General features: G+C 38.7%; 1 protein-coding gene across 1 annotated transcript in view; it reads right to left on the reverse strand.

Moving 5' to 3' along the window:
* The window catches only part of AFF3 (AF4/FMR2 family member 3), a 684,153-nt gene that overhangs the window by 16,265 nt on the left and 649,286 nt on the right, over nucleotides 1-18,602 (reverse strand). The window contains exons 16-19 of the mRNA XM_007959474.2: nucleotides 10,413-10,476; nucleotides 7,012-7,148; nucleotides 2,720-2,791; nucleotides 863-956 (exon numbers count right to left, since the gene is read on the reverse strand). Of these exons, the coding sequence (XP_007957665.2) occupies nucleotides 863-956; nucleotides 2,720-2,791; nucleotides 7,012-7,148; nucleotides 10,413-10,476 (367 nt within the window). The remainder of the gene's footprint in view (nucleotides 1-862; nucleotides 957-2,719; nucleotides 2,792-7,011; nucleotides 7,149-10,412; nucleotides 10,477-18,602) is intronic.

Raw genomic sequence — 18,602 nt, forward strand, 5'->3', positions numbered from 1 at the left:
GAGGGGAAGGCCTTCGACGAGATGGATTGACACAGTGGCTGCGACAACGGGCTCAAGTACAGCAAGGATCGTGGAGCTGGTGCGGGATTGGGCGGTGTTTTGTTCTGCTGTGCATGGGGTTGCTATGAGTCAGAAATGACTTGATGGCACCTAACAACAACAATATTCAAGTGCAAGTTTCAAAGTCTCTTCAGACTTCCATATTGGTCTTTTCTTTCTTTCCTGTCTTTTAAATGACCTTCTGCTTTCTTTATGTATGAAATCTTTTATGTCATTCCACAACTCATCTGGTCTTCAGTCATTAGTGTTTGGTGCATCTATTCCTGAGATGGTCTGTAAATTCAGGTGGAATATATTCAGGATTGTACTTTGGCTCTCATGGACTTGTTTTACTTTTCTACAGCTTCAGCCTTAACGTGCATATGAGCAATTAATGGTCTGTTCTACTGGCCTTATTCTGACTGATGATACTGAACTTCTTCATTGTTTCTATTCATGGCTACTGGAAACTAGTTATGAAGAAATAGCTCCAAGTAGGTGGTTCTAAGGGAAAGAAGCTTTACCAAAACATGAGGACTTTATGTTAGCTAAAAGATGAGTTTCCTAGGACACTGGAATTGGTAACTGGATCTTCATTCAGTTAAGATCTTAAAAACTCGAGGATAATAAGGCAGGTAGATTAATGAGATGGGCTCTCTGTGCCCTCAACTCCTTAAGTATGCCATAAATAGGGTTAATCTGGACACTAGAGGTGTCCTGTTTTAGCCCCAAAGCAATGGATTATACCAGATGCTTTGAAAATGTCCTTGTTAGGGAGACATCTGAGTACAAGGAACAATGTTGCCCATTAGCCAGACAGTACCTTGAAATAGTCGATAAGTGCTTTTGAATACTTTACAGCATGGTCCCTTTTGAGTCGAAACATCCGCCAGTATAAGAGAGCCAGGCATCGGTAACTATAGTAGGAAAAAGAGAAATGAGCCATGAAAATCATGTATCCATCATAAATAAGACTTTAACAAAATCTTGTAGTTTCCAGGCACTCATATTTATACCATGATTAATATAACACACACAGACACAAATCTTTGTCTATGAACGTATGTTTGTGTGTATCTAGCCTTCCTTTTGTTCCAAAATACATAATTCAAAGGACCTACTCCATAAATATATTTATCACTAAATCATTTTATAGTATTCGCTTTATAGTTTCTTTGTTGAGCAACAGGGCTGGCCATTTTCTTCTTCCACCATTAGAGGACAGTCTCTCTCCACGAGAGGAGGGAGGGAGTACCAGCACAGCATTTGCTGCCTATGAGGTGAGCTGCAGGGCACAGCTACCTTCCTCTGATTTTTCCTCTGACACTTTGGGTGTCCCGCTGTGCAGAGGGGCCTTTGCTTAAAAGCAAAACAAAACAAAAACAGCTCATATCTATTTTTATTCCTAACTTTTTAATTACTTAGTGGAAATAAAGTAGCATATGTGAATGCTTTATGAACAATATAAATTCTATGGTGAGTAGTGATTTTATGTAACATATTTATTATTTAGGAGCTCTGGTAGCATAGTGGCTAAAGCACTTGACTGCTAACCAGAAGGCTGGCAGTTCAAACCCACCAGCCACTCCTCGGAAGGAAGATGGGGCAACCTACTTCCGTAGTGATACTGCCTCGGAAACCCAAGGAGGGGTCGCTATGAGTCGGGGCTGACTTGACGGCACATAACAACAACAACAACAACAACAACAATTTATTATTTATATGTTATATTTAATAGGATATTAATGATTAATTTTCATGTATTTACTAATCCCAATATGAAACTTAAATAAAACTGGAAAAGAGCACAGAAAGTTTTTCCTGAGACCTGTTCTTTCTCTACTTGATGCTTCTCACTCATATTACAATTATTGGTTAACTCAGGTCTGGTGTTGACATGCCAACATAAACACAGCAAAAACAACAAAGACACAATTTAATAGTCTGTTCTTGTTTGTTTGTGTTTCTTTTTCGAGATCTGATTTTCTGATTCATAGATCAGGTTCTAGAGTGAAAATGAGCCTCTTGGAGGCAAAATTCGTTATTGGTGGAGGGTATAAAGAAAAACATTTGAATTTCTTTCCCAAAAGGAACCAGTGCAGAATATTTTCTATGTGATTTTTAGAGTAGGGTGATGTACCCTGAGGAGAAGCAATGGGGGAAATTATTATATAACCACATAATCATTATCATGGTTATTAGCATAAATATAAAAAAAATCTATCACACATGGTTTGCATTTTGAAAATAAATTATTTTATTATCAAAATATAATGAATTGATTATTGGTTTAATGTGCTGAGAATTTAAATACATCATCTTGATTGTCATTCTAATCCTACATTTAACGCGATAGATGAATTATTTTGATTGCATCTAAAATGTTAAACACGAGAAATTACATTTGTTACAATTAGTATTCAAATTACTAAAACACAGCCCTACTGATATCAACACACACACATAAGAAAAAAGTATCCCTGTGTAATTGATCTATCAATTTTCAATCACTGTGAATTCAAATAATGCATGATAAAGCAGCAAGAAATGGTCTTAACTCTTCCTTGCCATTAGAACTGCATTTGGTTTTGTATGTTAGAAGACACCAAGAAAACATCATGCATTTCAGCACCGAGTTTGCCAATGAAGACATATAGTTAAGCTGGTATGATGCACTTACCATAATGCAGCTAGTTGTTTGTCTTCTGGTGTGGCATTGGGGCCTGAGTGGGTTTTTAGTCTCATAGCATACCTATAAAACAAAACAAAAACAAACAACAAAACAAAAAACAAGAAAGGAAAACAAAGGAAATGAAAAAACATGTCTTACTCACAACTGAACATTTTCTATGAAGATAGTTCTTTCTGCTTGACACTCAGTTTTTAATAATGCTTACTGATGATTCTTCCTTAAAAGCTATATGATGCTGCTCTATTCCCCCCCCCCAAACATTACATTACTGTGATGACTAGAATAATACAACTTTAAAGACCATCTAGTTACTTTTTGCTCTTTAATAACGTAAGTTCAAATACTACAGATGATCTGGAGTGCTACCAGTTCAAGAATTATCCATGTATATGGTAACATATCCATTCCATTTTCACAAGTTTTGATTTATAGCTAAGTGGATGACAAGATGAAGGTAAAGTTCAATCCTTCTGGGTTTACCTTAGGAGAATTTTTCATTCCTTGCTCTCAGATGAATGCCTGAATTTGCCCCTTTTTCTTTGTTAGGGAGCTCTTACTATGACAGCAGCCTTAGTGTCCTGGCTACGTTTTTAATCTAGACATGTAGTTGCTTCTGCAGATATGTGTTATGAGAAACTAGTGGCTTTTATGAACTGTTTTTCATTCCACTTATTTCTCTGAACCAGAGCAGGCTATGGCCATTCTTTTCTTTCAATAATATGTCAAGTTACACACAGACTTTTTGAGAGAGCTGAGGCAATATGTGTAATGGTCAGAGAATCCTGAGTTCAAATCCATATTTGGATTGTGCGATCTTAGACAAATGTCTTAACATCTTTTAAGTCTCTATTTCCTTATTTATAAAATGAGACTAATACTGTTGATTAAAATTGTTGTAAGGATTAACCAAGACAGTGTTTGTAAAGCTCTTGGTATAGCAGGTTAGCTCATTGTGAATCACTCAAAAAACAGTATGTTATCATATTATCTCCACAACTTGTAGATTTTGTGCTTTTGAATGTATCACTTTTATTGGGTATTGCAATATACAACTTATCACAATTTATGGTATCAACATTTTATCACTTTGAGCAAAAACGTGGAAACCTGACTTCCACTTCGGTCCTTTTACATTTACCCACTATTAAATAAATGTTGTTTTGAGTATCAGATAGTGGTATAATTTTTGTTTTAAACATCAAGTATGATTTATAAAACTCATGAGGAGGATAGTTCATTGCATGCATCCATGTTTCTGTTTTTTCTTCCTTGCTGATGCTCCAAGATGACTTCTTTTATCATTTCCTTTCTGCTTGAAGAATTTCCTGTAGCTAATCTTTAATGGTAAGTTTGCTACTGACACATTTTTAATTTTCCTTTGTCTGAGAATATTTTTATTTAGAATTCATGGTTGACAGTTCTTTTCTTTAGGCATTTTAAAAATGTTGTGCCACTTCCTTCTGGCCTCATGGTTCCAGATGAGAAACATACTGCCAGCCATTTGAATTGGTCTTCCCCATAGGTAATGTGATTTACCATCTTGGAAACCCAAAGGGGGTCGCTATGAGTCAGAATTGACGCAATGGCAGTGAGGTTTTTTTTTTTTTAATAGGTAATGTGAAAGGAGCTCTGGTGGCACTGTGGTTAAAGCATTGGGCTGCTAACCAAAAGGTTAGTGATTCGAACCCACCAGCCCTTCCGTGGGAGAAAGATGAGGCTTCCGTAAAGATTTACAGTCTTGGAAACTCTATGGGGCATTCTATCCTGTCCTATAGGGTCACTATCAGTCAGAATCAACTTGATGGCAGTGGGTTGGTAGGTTTAGAGGTAATGTGTTGTTTCTCTCTGGCTGCTTTCAAGATTCTTTTCATCTTTAGTTTTCAGAAATGTAATTATGATATGTCTTGGCATAGATTTCTTTTGAGTTAATCTTATTTGGGTTTTCCTTAGCTTCTTGAATCTATAAGCTTATGTCTTTTACCAAATTTTGGAACTTTCAGCCATTATTTCTTTAAATACTCGTTCAGCCCTATTCTCTTTCTCATCTCTGTCTGGGACTCTGATGATATAAATGTTGGCTCTTTAGTTATTATTGAGGCTCTATTCAATTTTCCCCAGTCTCTGTTTCTCAGACTAGCTCCACCCTGTTTAGGCCATTTTGCCAAAAAAAAAAAAAAAAATTAAATTTCTGTTACATTTTTTAAAAAAGTTCTCTAATTTCTTTTTGGTTCTTTTTTTATAACTTCTAATTGAACTGTGTGTCCCCTGCCCCAAGAGAATTTGTAATTGTTTGTTGAAGCATTTTTATGATGGCTGCTTTAAAATCCTTGTCAAGTAATTCCACCATCTGAGTCATCTTGGTATTGGTAGCAGCTGATTACATTTTCTAATTCACGTTGTGATTTTCCTGATTTTTGGGATGACCAGTAATTGTATATTGTATCTTGGACATTTTATCTGTTATGTTAAGAGATGTTGGGTTCTATTTAAATCTTTTATTTTATTAGGCACTTACCCTGTTTAGATTTAGTATGCAGATCGTAGCCTATAGTCTCTTGGCAGGGAAGGGAGTCTCAGGCCTAGCATACAATATATATATTTAAGTGACAAAATGCTGTTTTCTAAATCAAGTATGAAAAACTTTTATCTCAATTTTCTGGGTAGTTTCAAGGGATGTATTGAGTCAGAATTATCTAGAAGATGAGGCGAGTTCTCCACTCACACAAGTTTACCTGTGTCAGTGGGCTGACCAGAGTTACAGCTCTGGTGCAGAACAAGAGTAGCATCCCAGCTGCGTTTGGCTGACACCACACTTTTGTTGTTGTTGTTGTTAGGGTTTTTTTTTTTTTTGTCTTTTAAAATTTTAATGTCTTTAAAAGCAGGCAATGCATGTATCAATTCACTACATATCCCAAGATCTGCTCATTCACTCATTCCTCAAATGTTTAATGGCATTTAGTTACTATGTGCCAGGAACTGTTTCAGGGATACATTAGTGAACAAATCAGACACACACACACAAATTCCTGGACTCAAGGCACTCACTTTCTAGGACACCTGACTGCCTTGTGCCTGTCTAGCTTCCCCCAGTCTGTTCTGCCTCCTGTGGGCAGCGCAGTCTGTGTGCCTCAGTCTGAGAAAAGAATGTGAGAATCTAGGCTCTCTTAGAGTAATTTTAACATTTTAAGAAAATTCTGTTGTCTTCTTTACCATGAAAATACTGCACCATGTATGTCGATAGTATGAGAGTCATTAAGGTATTGGTTTGGTAAAAAGATTTTAATAAAAATGGCTAGGCAGTGTTGACTTTCAAAACATTCTTGAAGGCCATGCTCTTTGAAGATGATGTGTTTTCTGATGCTGGGATGACAGTTTCACAGGCTGGAAACTATATACTGAAGAAAAGTGGTATACAATATCATTAAGCCAATGCTGACGAAAAGGTTATGAGCTAAAATGATTAGAAATCTTCTATTTGGAATGGTGGGGCATGGTAAAAAATATCTAATCTTAAATCATATTGAATTCTAGAATTAGAAAAGTCTTTTAAAGTTAGTTGTAGGAAGAAATATTTCATATAATTTCATATTAGACATTATCCCAAGCAGGTGAACTGGCTGAAAACATAAACTATATTACAAAGGTTCTTAGTAGATTAATGGCTGAAATTCCCTTAATGGTTTATCCAAGAGAAATTAAGGCAGTACCTTTCCAAGTCTCCATGGAGGACAAGTGTCTCCCACCAAACCCCTTCAGAAGCCTCAATCAGAAACCTGGTGTGGCATCAGAACAGTTCACTCTGCTTTTGCACATGTCATACTGTCTTAATTTAGGATGGGAGACAGTGTTCATTTTGAAGTTTTAGACCAGAACAATGTCAGCACCCTCTGAGGATGGCTTTTCCTTTCATAAAATTTCCCTAACCTTCTTTTCATTAAATACTCCTGAATAATTTACTGATGGAGCTAAGATTTAGGTTATACTAACTTGAACAGGAGTTTTTTTTTTTTTTTTTAAAGAGGCAAGGAATGAGTTAAAAATGACTTCCTAGATGGGTGAAGGAACCAATGTTTTGGCTTTCCCGCTGAAGCAATCAGGGTCGTAGGAGCTGTCCTGTCTTGCTCACAAAGAGAGCAAAGGAGGGGAGGGTGTGTGAAATGAACACTAGTTACTGTTAGCTGATGTTGCAGGTTTGTATTCTCTGTATTCACAGTATTTACATGTATTCCTCACATGCTCCCGCTACCCCCAAGTCCCAGCAAAAAAACCACTATCCTTACCTGATAAGTTCTACTGTTTCTGAATACATTGTATAGGGAGATTTGGATTCCATTGGACCTTGTTCCATTGCATTTCCACACTCAATAAATGACAAGGCTGCTTCAGCATAGTTCAAAGCCTTTCCAAACTTTTCCACCTGATTAACAGAGTTAAGACAGTCTTCCTTAAGAACAGTTTTTTTAAAAAACATTATTTTCACACAGGTTATACACTTTGAGAAACCCAACTTTTGAGTTCCAAAAGCTTGTTAATGGAGCCAAGAGAAGTAAGAAATGGAATACTTCCTTCCCAGTTTTTTTTTCCATAAAATGCTATTGGTTTGGGGTAAGTGAGTGAATAGTTACATATAGAATTGTACCACATTCATATATAATTTTCAATCAAAATTGCTTAAAACATGGATGCTCACATGTCTGTCTCTACTTTTTTTTTAATCTCTAATGACTTTGGGAACTTCATTCTTTATTCCTCCATACTATGCTAAATGTGCACTGAAATTAATAGCTCTGGTTCCACATAAAGCATTTTCACACTTTTGCTGTGTACCCCAACTCTGACGGTTCAATATATTAGAATATATTTTTGTTGTTGTTGAGAATATACACAGCAGAGTACACACCAATTCAACAGTTTGTACAGGTACAATTCGGTGACATTGATTACATTCTTCGAGTTAGGCAACCATTCTCATTCTCCTTTCCTGAGTCCCTCCTCCTCCATTAACACAAACTCATTGTCCCCTAAGCTTCCTATCTAATCTTGTGAATTGCTGTTGTTTTGAGCCCATACAGATTTCAAACAAAAAAAAAACCAAACCAAACCAAACCCACTGCCATCGAGTCAATTCTAACTCAGAGCAACCCTGTAGGACAGAGTAGAACTGCCCCATAGGGTTTCCAAGGCCATAGATCTTTATAGAAGCAGACTGCCTCATCTTTCTCCCATGGAGTGGATGGTGGGTTGAACCACTGACCTTTTGGTTAGCAGCCAAATCCTTTTAACCACTAAGCCACCAGAGCTCCTATAGATTTTAAAAGCATCTTTTATATTATTTATAACATTTACATCTCCATACCTTCCTCTTATCACATGTGTTTGGTTATTTTGTTAACAGTTAGGATCTCACTTAAAGGTGAGAGTGAGGGAGGTGGTAAGGAGGGGAGATGAAATCCAAGATACTTACTAGCTTTGCTATTAGGGACACCAAGTTGAAAATTTATAATAAATATATTTTTTTGGATTATCTGTAGCTGTCTCAACTTATGTTAAAATGTCCCCACATCAGCAAGGATAACCAAGAATCAGTTTTCTAATTTTAAGTTCTCATAAATCTAAACTTACACATCAAGTTTCTGGTTCCATACGTTGCTACTATCTTTGGATAATTACATATTCTAACTCTGGATTGCTCAGTCTCTCCAATTTTCAAATGACTCATTCATCAATCAAAAATGACACAAATACTCTACCACTCTAAGCCTTGTCACTAAAACCCAAAAATTTCATAGTAATGATACTTTAGAAAACAGACATGTAGAGCAAAACTCTCCTCATCAGCATGTCAAATTTTTAAAGCACTTATAACCCTATTAGGCTACAAAGCAGTATTTCTTGACAGTGCTTTCAGATTAAAGAAGCATTTCATTCAAAAAGCATTTCCTAAATCACTCTCTTCTGTGCTATGTGTGCTTGACACACAAAAGCTTCTTCCAAGAACATATCATACATTTGGAGAAAGGAAATGTACGTCCACAAGATAGTTCAAAGTGCAAGGCAGGCTGTGATTAACTAACAAAATGAAAAATGAGTCAAATGCAAATGAGATGGCAGGAAAGGAGCAAGTGATAGGGACTACAGAGAGGGTGGGAAAGCCTCAGGGAGGAGAATGGAACATGATGCTGGAAGGAATGGTGTGACTTGGCTGGACTTGAGAGGATACTGACAGTGTGAGTGCGGTATGAGCAGCTGTGAGTGTGTGTGTGTGTGTGAAGCTCTGCAGGGGCAATGGCCTACCGGCTACATGAGCAAAGTGTGCATAGGGGCTGGTATGGGATTGGCCAAGCTACAGCAGAATGTATTCTTGGTAATAATCAATAGAAAGGTAGAGTTGGATTACATAAGAGTGAATGGATAATCCTGTAAACTGTAGATGATAGACTCAGGCAGAACATTTCATTCTGCTTTAAAAGTCAATGCTCTTCTCCCAATAGTGGCCTTGTGTAACATTCCTCAGTTGACCAGAACTCTCTATTAGACTGTAAGATCATGAGGATAAGAACTGTACTTCCTGTTTCCTTTCTCTCTTCTGTGATACATACATCACACACCAGTTGCCATTAAGTAGGTTTAGACTTATGGCGACCCATGTGTGCCAGAAGAGAACTGTGCTGCATGGGGTTTCCAATGGCTGCTTTTCTAAAGTAGACTGTCAGGCCTCTCTTTTGAGGTGCCTCTGGGTGGACCTTGCTTTAGGTTAGCAGCCAAGTGTGTTAACCATTTGCAACACCCAGGGTCTCCTACTCTTTGATACTCTGATTATTTTCTCCTCTCTCCCAGTGTACTTAGACAGTGACCTTTATACAAAATAAATGCTTGAACAACAGTAAGATGAGTAAAACTGGGAGAGGGACACTTTATGGTTTAAGCATCTTCAAAACTAGAATAAGGTCATTTGAAATGCTTTATTCATCTCCAGCATCTTGATCCCACTTATGAATGCTGAAGGGGACCAGAGCTGGAATTACTAGGTTAGAAGGGGTCCTTATGGAAGAGACTTAAGATGGAAAAACCATATGCTCTCTTTTAGGGGGGGAAAAAAAGCCAAAATATCCAAAACAAAACACAAGTTTTCTATCTCTTGCCTGAAAGCTTCAAACTTTCCAAAACAGGAGATTATCCAAGTAAGCAAAGTTATTCTTTGAAAACATCAAATCATGTGCATTATAATAGTTTCTGTGGCCATACAGTTTCAGATGAAGTATTCATTTTGGCAGATACACTTGAAGAACACGAGAATCTTTCTGAAAAGGGATTTGACCCTGGGACCAAGCCAAGGGTTGGCCAGGATAACAATAGAGAAAAAGGCAAATCTTAATTTTCTTTCCCCCCCCCAAAGTAAAAATATACTACCTCCCACTGGCTCCTATGGTTCTAGTTACTATTCAAATATTATGAGGAAACTGAAATATTCATTTATTGAAGGCTTTCTCCTAGTCAGATATTATTGGTGGAAGTCATAATTTATTGGGCTATGAGCACTTGATTATATAAACATTTCTCCATTTAACAGACCCAGCCATCCTTGTAATAGATTTTATAATTACCCCGCTATATTGCCCCAGTGATGAGCTGTAGTACAAACATAATTTGGAAGAATATATCTGCAAAGAAAAGGTCTTACCATTGCATCTGCTTTATGCTTCATCCGTTTAGCTTCTTGCATAAAATAATCTGCACTGCGTGGCCTACAAGGAGAGAATGATATTAAATGTCATTATTGCTTAAGTGCAAGGTCTTCAGAAAATATTCTTTTGCTCAAATATGAAGCACAATTTCAAACCTTTGCTTAACACAGAATCAAGTATTTTTTGCATTTCCAAATAACTGCTCAGGTGTAAAATACCATGATTATTTTTCTCCTAAGTTATCAATTCAAAACATACCAAATATATGCAGATAGTCTATATTTATAGTGGTTTTTAACATGGTCCCTAGTGCCTAATTGATGAATCAGATAATAATTGTATGGTTAAAGAAAAAAAGTGAAAAAACCTTGTATCATATAATTTTTACACAAACAATTCCTTTTTGGTATAAAGATTGTAAGCATATCTCACAAGAAGTGCATGGATATGCACGAGTGAGTACATTTATGTATCCTCAAGAAAATAAGGTGTCGTTTCTATGCAGAAATGGCACTTATAGTTGTATGTATGTATATATATATATACACACACACACACACACATATATATTTAATTATTTTAAAGCCTCACGGTGAAAAATGAAAAGAGGTAATGTTGTATGATTACATTCCAGTTGTAATGAAGTTAATTGTAAGATGATGTCTACCTTGTAACAATGCAAACGTGGCATGTATTCTCTAGAGTTCTGATTAGCTAGCTGGTAAACATTAACAGCAGACATGTGCATTATTAAAGCAATAACCCTGACCGGCACCAGCTCTGCTGGGAGATAAAGGTAATTCATCCAGAGACTGATCTGAGTGTGTGTAATGACCCCAGTGTACACTAAGCCATGCATCAGAAAGCACCTTCAAATGCTTAGTCTGATAGTTTGTTTTCTTGTTTTTAATTTACACACTTTAGTTGCCATCAGCATAAACTTTTTTTTTTTTTGGTATTATGGGTTTTTTGGTAAGTAATCGACTTGACCTATCCAAGAATATCAAATATAAGTCATGATATTTGCTCTATCTTCCACCCTGAATGGGAGGGATGATGTGAGTAGTGATATTAATCTTGGACTGTAGAACCTATTGTAAGCTTATTTCAGCTGGCTTATTTTAGACCCTAATGTGTCTTTTTCCTTACTTTGGGAAGTGGGAGGTGGTCAGAGCATCTCTTTATCCAAAGAGTTCAAAATGCTTAGAAAAAACTGTGCATGCCATGACAATGATCCTATAATCCAGAACGATTACTCTCATTTTAACGATTTTAATGAAACAAGTAAACAAACCAGAATCACAGTAAATCATTAGTGTTGATTCACAAGTCACGGAAGCAAATAAAAGACCTTGGTTTTCTGCCTCTTACTTCTCTATAAAGTATCGTCAGTACTGTGGTAACATGCTGAGAATATTTCACTTTTCCAACAAAGAAATGAAGAACACAGTTGCAGCATTTCTTTAATGTGTATAATTAAACTCCCCACGTTTGGCTCATCACTCCCTTCACTAGTCTTCCTGCCACTCAGGCCTGACAGCTTCCATTCATCTTTCATTGGTGGGTGAGGCTTGAGGTCTCCTTCACAGGCAGACCCTGCTCCTACTGGCTTTGCTTTTTCTAGTTCATCTTCTAGATGCCTGTACTTTCTCCATTTGCATGTCTTCTTAGTCACATTTACCTGGTCGGTTTTCCTTCTTTCTCCACATGTTGACTGTTTGCTCTAGTTCCAACTCTGGCAATTTACACTATTACACTTCTGCTTCACACCTGAGTGGCAGACCAGACCTCATCTAGCTCAAGCCCAAATCTGCCTCCGAAACTTTAGTTTGGGTCCAGGGGCTAATCTGTTTAGGAGAGGGGGCCTTCGCCTGTTCTTAACTTCCTTGTTATCAAATACTATGAATGCTTCCTTATACACATTCTTCTCTTTACTCTCACTTACCACCTAAATCTAGGCTTTCATCACCACTCATAACCCTTCTCTAGTTGCTTGGCTTCTAGTTTCACTCCCCTCCCATTTGTCTGGAGCTTTATCTCTTGACCAATGTTTATAAAACATGGCTTTCATTACATCACCATCCTGAGGAAAGGTCTAAAATCTATCAGTAGGGCCTATGAGATCAAACCTCATTTCAAGGCCCTCAATAATCTTGCCTGAGCCTCTTAATCGAATATCTATCACTTGATCACCAAAGCCCTGACAACAATCTGAGAGGTTTCCTCAGTATGTTGGTAACATTCTATATCCCTCCCTGAGAAGATCTGCTCAACCCTTTCCTCCTTCCTGGAACACTCTCCTCTCTGCTCCTTTATTAAAACCAGTTGCCATGGAGTCAGCTCCAACTCATGGCTACCTCATGTGTGCCAGAGTAGAACTGTGCTCCAGAGGGCTTTCAACGGCTGAGGGTCTTGGAAGTAGATCACCAGGACCGTCTTCAGAGGTGGCTCTGGATGGACTTGGACCTTCAATCCCTCTATTATCATGTTAACTATCTGTACCACCCAGGGACTCCACTCATTCACTAACTGACCATATAGTTACTGAGTGCCTACTGTGAGCCATGTTAGCCCTCTCTCAATTCTATCACCATGAGTCCTTTCTGGTAATGCTGGTCCATGCTCATCTCTGTTCTTCCTAATCTCACATAGCACTTATCCTTTACAATATACTTCTGGGCATTTAATTACCTTCTGAGCCGTACTACGCTATAGTCATTTTATATATGCAACTTTCTCCTTGCTACATTTTTGGTGGGGGCCATGCTTTAGCCCTCTTTGATCTTCCTCACCCTGTAGGTAGGCAAATGGTAGGACGTAAACAAATCCACCTTGAATAGCACTGAATTCATTGTGGGCTGAGGAAGGAATGGTAGCTTCTGATGGGGTGCAGCATCACAGCCAATGAGCCAGAGAACGTCTCCATAGCAACTTGAAACTCTCCATATCATTTGATCTGCTCCACACTCTAGCATATGGGTTAGGTTATTTTCTTTTTTTTTTTTCCTCCCTTGCCCTGTTTCATAGACCTTGTCACTAACAGACCATCATTTCAAACACATTTTATTTTCATGAACCGATTCTCTTGGAATCTTAGGTTTTACTAGCCTTCTAAATTAGCCTTTATAGATGATAGTGACCCATAATTCCTAATATAGATTCCTTAATCAATATTGTTTTTACTGCAGCATATGAGTGTATTTTTAAAAACCTGATATGAAAGATGAGTCACAAATCCTCACAATGTGCACGTGTAGTTTTCTGACTATATATCACAGTAGCTACAAAAGTAACCTGAGAAGCTGGGGAAAAAGGCACCATTTAAGTGCCTATCATAAGGTACACGAGTCAGAAGTTTCTTATATGCATATAGTGACTGGATAGAGCTCTTTATATTGAGTCACTTGAAGACTGTTCCTGATAACAGGTCCATTTTTTCCTTTCAGGTGATCTCTACTGCCAAAGTCCTAGACTAGCTTATTATAAAGTCAGTGGGACCAAAGGGATATACCCAAATTGTCCAGTAATTGCACTGGTTACAGACTACCATGAAGCTATTGCTTCCGGCAGGAAATGTCAGTAAACCAGTTGTCATGGAGTCAATTCTGATTCATGATGACTTCATGTGTGTGTGTCAGAGTAGAACTACACTCCACGGGGTTTTCAATGGTTGATTTTTTGGAAGCAGATCACCAGGCCTTTCTTGGAAGGTACATCTGGGTAGATTCCAATCTCCAATCTTTTGGTTTGCAGTCAAGCACATTCACCTTTGCACCATCTGGGAACTCCATACAGGCACTAGGAAAGTAGAGCTGTTACCACTGTGGCAGTTATGTAATATATAGCAAAGGGACTGAAATAAAATCTAATTACGTCAGTATTCAGATTTTTTCAACTAATCTGTTTTTTTTTTTTTTTTTAAAAAACATGGAAAACCTAGAGCTTTTGTTTCATTTACACAAAAAATATTCTTCACATTGTTTCTCACAGCATATCTTAGGATGATACACGAACAAACTTAACAAAAGTTCTATTAAATAGCATAAATGTGACTGACTGTGTTATCTTGAACTCTTCAGAAACAGAGTGTCTGCTTGAACTGAAAGGGAAAGTGTAACCACATATATCTTTGTTATCACAGTTCTCGCAACAAAAACAATCTTGAGCACTTGATCCAAGTAGGCTGTTTTTTCTTTTTCTCTTCTCCTCACCCTCCCACCACCCCCACCTACAAACAAATGGCCTTGGTTCTTCACAGCGACAGGATTTGAGCTTCCCTAGTATTTTTTCTGGCATAGGAGGATTAAAGCAACCTTGTTTTTATTCTCCTTTGTGGCTGAGCTAGAGTTGAATGATCTCCCACAGAGAGGCTGGCACACTACTTTCTGTAATTCCTACCTTTGTGAATCCCCCCCCCCCCCCCGCCCAAGCAGAGCCATCCTGTTTTGTGAAAACTGGCAGGGATGAGAGCGCAGTATGTTTGAACAAACAGGTTCCTTCACACAGCAGACATCTGGATAATTTTCTTAGGGAACTTGAAATACAAATCAGACAAACAGGCAACTACAGATCAAATGAATCCACCATTTGATATCCTGTCAGTTTGTCATTTGATAAGCCCAGAGGTGTTACTGGGTCTCAAGCCTTGAGGTACTTTTTTCACAAAGGATTACTATGAGAAGTTAAAGGATTATTTTAAATATACTGAGTGAGTGATGAGGGAGAAGGAGGGTCAGTGAAAAAGAGGAAGAGCCTCAATGAGATAGATTGACACTGTGGCTGCAACAATGGGCTCAAACACAGCAATGATTGTGAGGTGGTACAGGACTGGGCAGTGTTCTGTTCTGTTGTACAGAGGGTCACTAGGAGTCAGAACCAACTCAATGACACCTAACAACACGTGATCATAAATGATGAGGGCACTTCAGAGCAGGGCTTTAAACTGGTTCATTCCAGTTGACGCCCTGATGAGAGTTTGCATTTCTACCCCAGATACACTGAATCAGAATCTACATTTTAACAAGATGTGTTAGAATCACCTGGGGGATCTTGTTACAAATGTGGATTCCGATTCAGTATATCTGGTGTGGAAATGCAGACTCTCAGCAGGAGGTTGAACTGGAATGAACTGGTTCAAGGCCCTGCTTTAGAGTCGGGGACCCTGGGGGGCTGGTATTGACCTGATGGGCACTTCCTGAGGGAGTCAAGTAGACTGCATTTAGACAGCCAGGACTCAAATGCAACTTTTGTTTTTTCAACCTTGATGTTGGCTGGGGCCCCAGAGTCCCTGGACCCTGGCTTCACAGAAGTGTGTTCATTCATTGTTTCTTACAGGCCATCCACCCCTGCAGACAGCTGCTTCTCTTGTGGCCAACCAACAGAAAGCAGTGTGTGCTTTCCAGGATCCACAGGCGCAAAGTGGCAGATTTCTGCCATTCAATCCAAAGCAACTTTCTGTTGAAATGGAAAATTAGCAATTTGATTGTTGTGGGAGTGACATTTAAAATAAAATAGTTTTATAAAGCCCTTAAAATGATCAAAGACAAGATTTTAATCAGGAAAAATCTGCAAAGTCTTGTTTTTTATTCCCAGGTCCCTTAAATCCCTAAGCCTAATACTTCTCTCTCTCTTTTTGCTTTAGTTAGAACAAAACAAGGACCTGGTTGAGAAAGGGACCATGTCATAATGGGGGGGGGGGACGACATCTAAAGACCAATAAAAGCATTGCTGATGGTTTATCAGGAAAACAAAAGGTAGGGTCCTGCTTTGAAGTGACTGAGAAGTGACCCTCAGGAGAAGGACAGTGCCCTTAACAAGCATCCCATGGAAGCATCTTGCTGTAATATCACCTATTCAAGGATTTCAATTGGTGTCCTTTGACTAAATGATGCTGCAAGAGAACCGACCTTTTACGTACGGGAATCTTCCCATCCTCCATAAAATTAAAATCCTTTTAGCTATGAGACTGCTGAGTATAATTACATTACAAATGTCAAGTCCCTCTTTTTTCCTCCCAGCCACATTTCACATGCCATGGCCTTCAGCACCAAGCAGCTGAGGGCTGCTTTCCTCAATGTTCAGAGATTTTGCTAGCTTGGCTCCTGTTGTCTGGGCCACAGGGACAGATGGGACGTTTGGTGGTTTGGCTGCATGTGATGATCATGACCGAGTCTTCCACGTGAAAAATGGGCAGGAGACAGCACAGTCTTCAGGGAACAGCAGGCAGTCCTGGCTCTGGGGCATCACTGGCTTCTCAACATGGCAATATGGCTGGTGGGAATGAGTGACTTGATCTCCCAGCCAAATATTTCATTGCTTAGTTCTTTTCAGGACTTCTGTACTGGGGCTTTCAGAACAGTTGTTCTCTTTAGATTTTCTCTGGCCAATAACTCTCCTGTCAGTATTATGATACCAACCACAGTTTACAGCTCATGGCTTTGCACTCCTAAGATCAGTTTCTAGGCTGCAAGCTGCACCAAATGCTGCCACAAATTGACTTCAATTCTTACAGATTTTTTTTCCTTTAACCAAAGTTTGGGAATCACACCAGTGTCACCTTAAAACCGTGGCTGTCAAGGAGCGAATGTCCTGTATTGCTAAATGTCAGAGGAGGAGGTGAAGTCACACTGTCACCAATCTGAGCCTGCAACTCAGGCAGAACAAGCTGACCTGGATCACATTTTTAAAGTGAGTGTTATTCAGTTCAGTCTGTCTGCACCCTGAAGACATGAACAGAGTGCTTGTTTAATTGGTAATATAGGAAAAGGGGTTGGGAAGTCCAAGAATTTACATTCAGCTACATGCGGATTTCTTACATTCCTGGAAGAGGAAAGAAAAAGTGAAGGCATTATCCCCTGGGAATATTATTTTAATTCAGTTGGGTTCATTCAACACTTCTTCTTGAGTGCCCATTAGACTCTTCTGTTGTCTGAACTGCATGTTTATTCAGTCATTAATGAGTATTTATAATACAAAAATATGAGTCCATTTTTTTTTTTTTTAAATAAAGCTGCATGATGCAGCTTTAAAAATTAAATGACAGCATGGCATCTGTTACTTGTTGGATCACAATCACAATTTCAATCAACTCTAAATTACTCAGGTGCTAATGGTCGCGTTTTGAATTCTGCTAGGCCTTTCTTTCCTTCCACCTGTGTGACCTTGGTTTGGTCATTTCACTGCTTATTAATGCCTTCACTGAGGTCATGGGAAGTGGTAGGAGCTGAGATACTTAGCTGTCAAGGGAACTGCTGGTGAGGAAGACAGTACAGAACTGAGGAGGATGAGAAAAAGGAAGAGAAGGAGAAAGAGGAAGTGGGAGAAGAAGGAAGAAAAGGAGGGGGAGAAAAAGGGGAGGGGGGAGGGGAGAGGAAGAGGCTGGAACAGTGGTTGCAATGAATTTTCTGGAGAGACCATCCATTTGCCTACCTCTCCCCCCAAAACTAAAACCAAACTCACTACTATTGAATCAATTCTGACTCACAGCGACCCCCTCTGGGTTGCCAAGGCTGATAATCTTTACAGAAGCAGACTGCCTCATCTTTCTTCTGAGGAGCAGCTGCTGGGTTTGAACACTGACCTTTGGGTTAGCAGCCAAATGCCTTAGGCTCTGAAGAACTGAGAATTGTTATACCCCTAGCTCCTGCCACTGTCCCTGGCACCTAGTAGGTGCACAGTGCATACCAATTGAAACTGGGAGATATTTTACTTTAGGTGGCTCCTAGGCTAGGCATTTTAGCCATGATATCATGAGGGACGTTTTATTGTTGAAAGGAAGAGACAATACCACTTTTTGTTTTTCAAGCTTTTAGACTCTTCCTACAACTTTCTTACTTTAGTGGTTGAATGGCTGTTTGTGTTGCACGTTTATTTTACTATTATGGATTTCAAATCAATCGGGACACATGGCAATTGGAACGTGACATCTATCTCTCCATATGATGGATATGTAAGTGTGCTTTTCAATTTTATTATATCTATATCCATAAAAAGAGAAACAGTTTTATGGTAGCTGTCAGTCAGAAAAATTATACATATTGCTAATGGGAAGCACAAATGACAACAGGCTCTTCATGATACAGATAGTGACGAGTGTATGAGCCACAGCCCCAATGGATTAAGAAACATTTCCTCCTGTAAATAGTCCAAGGAACTGCAGTTTGAAGTACAACCGTTTGTTCAGTTGA

This window comes from Orycteropus afer, unplaced genomic scaffold (genome assembly GCF_000298275.1).
Source record: "Orycteropus afer afer isolate SDZICR_OR568_19922 unplaced genomic scaffold, OryAfe1.0 scaffold00017, whole genome shotgun sequence".
Lineage (NCBI taxonomy): Eukaryota > Metazoa > Chordata > Mammalia > Tubulidentata > Orycteropodidae > Orycteropus > Orycteropus afer.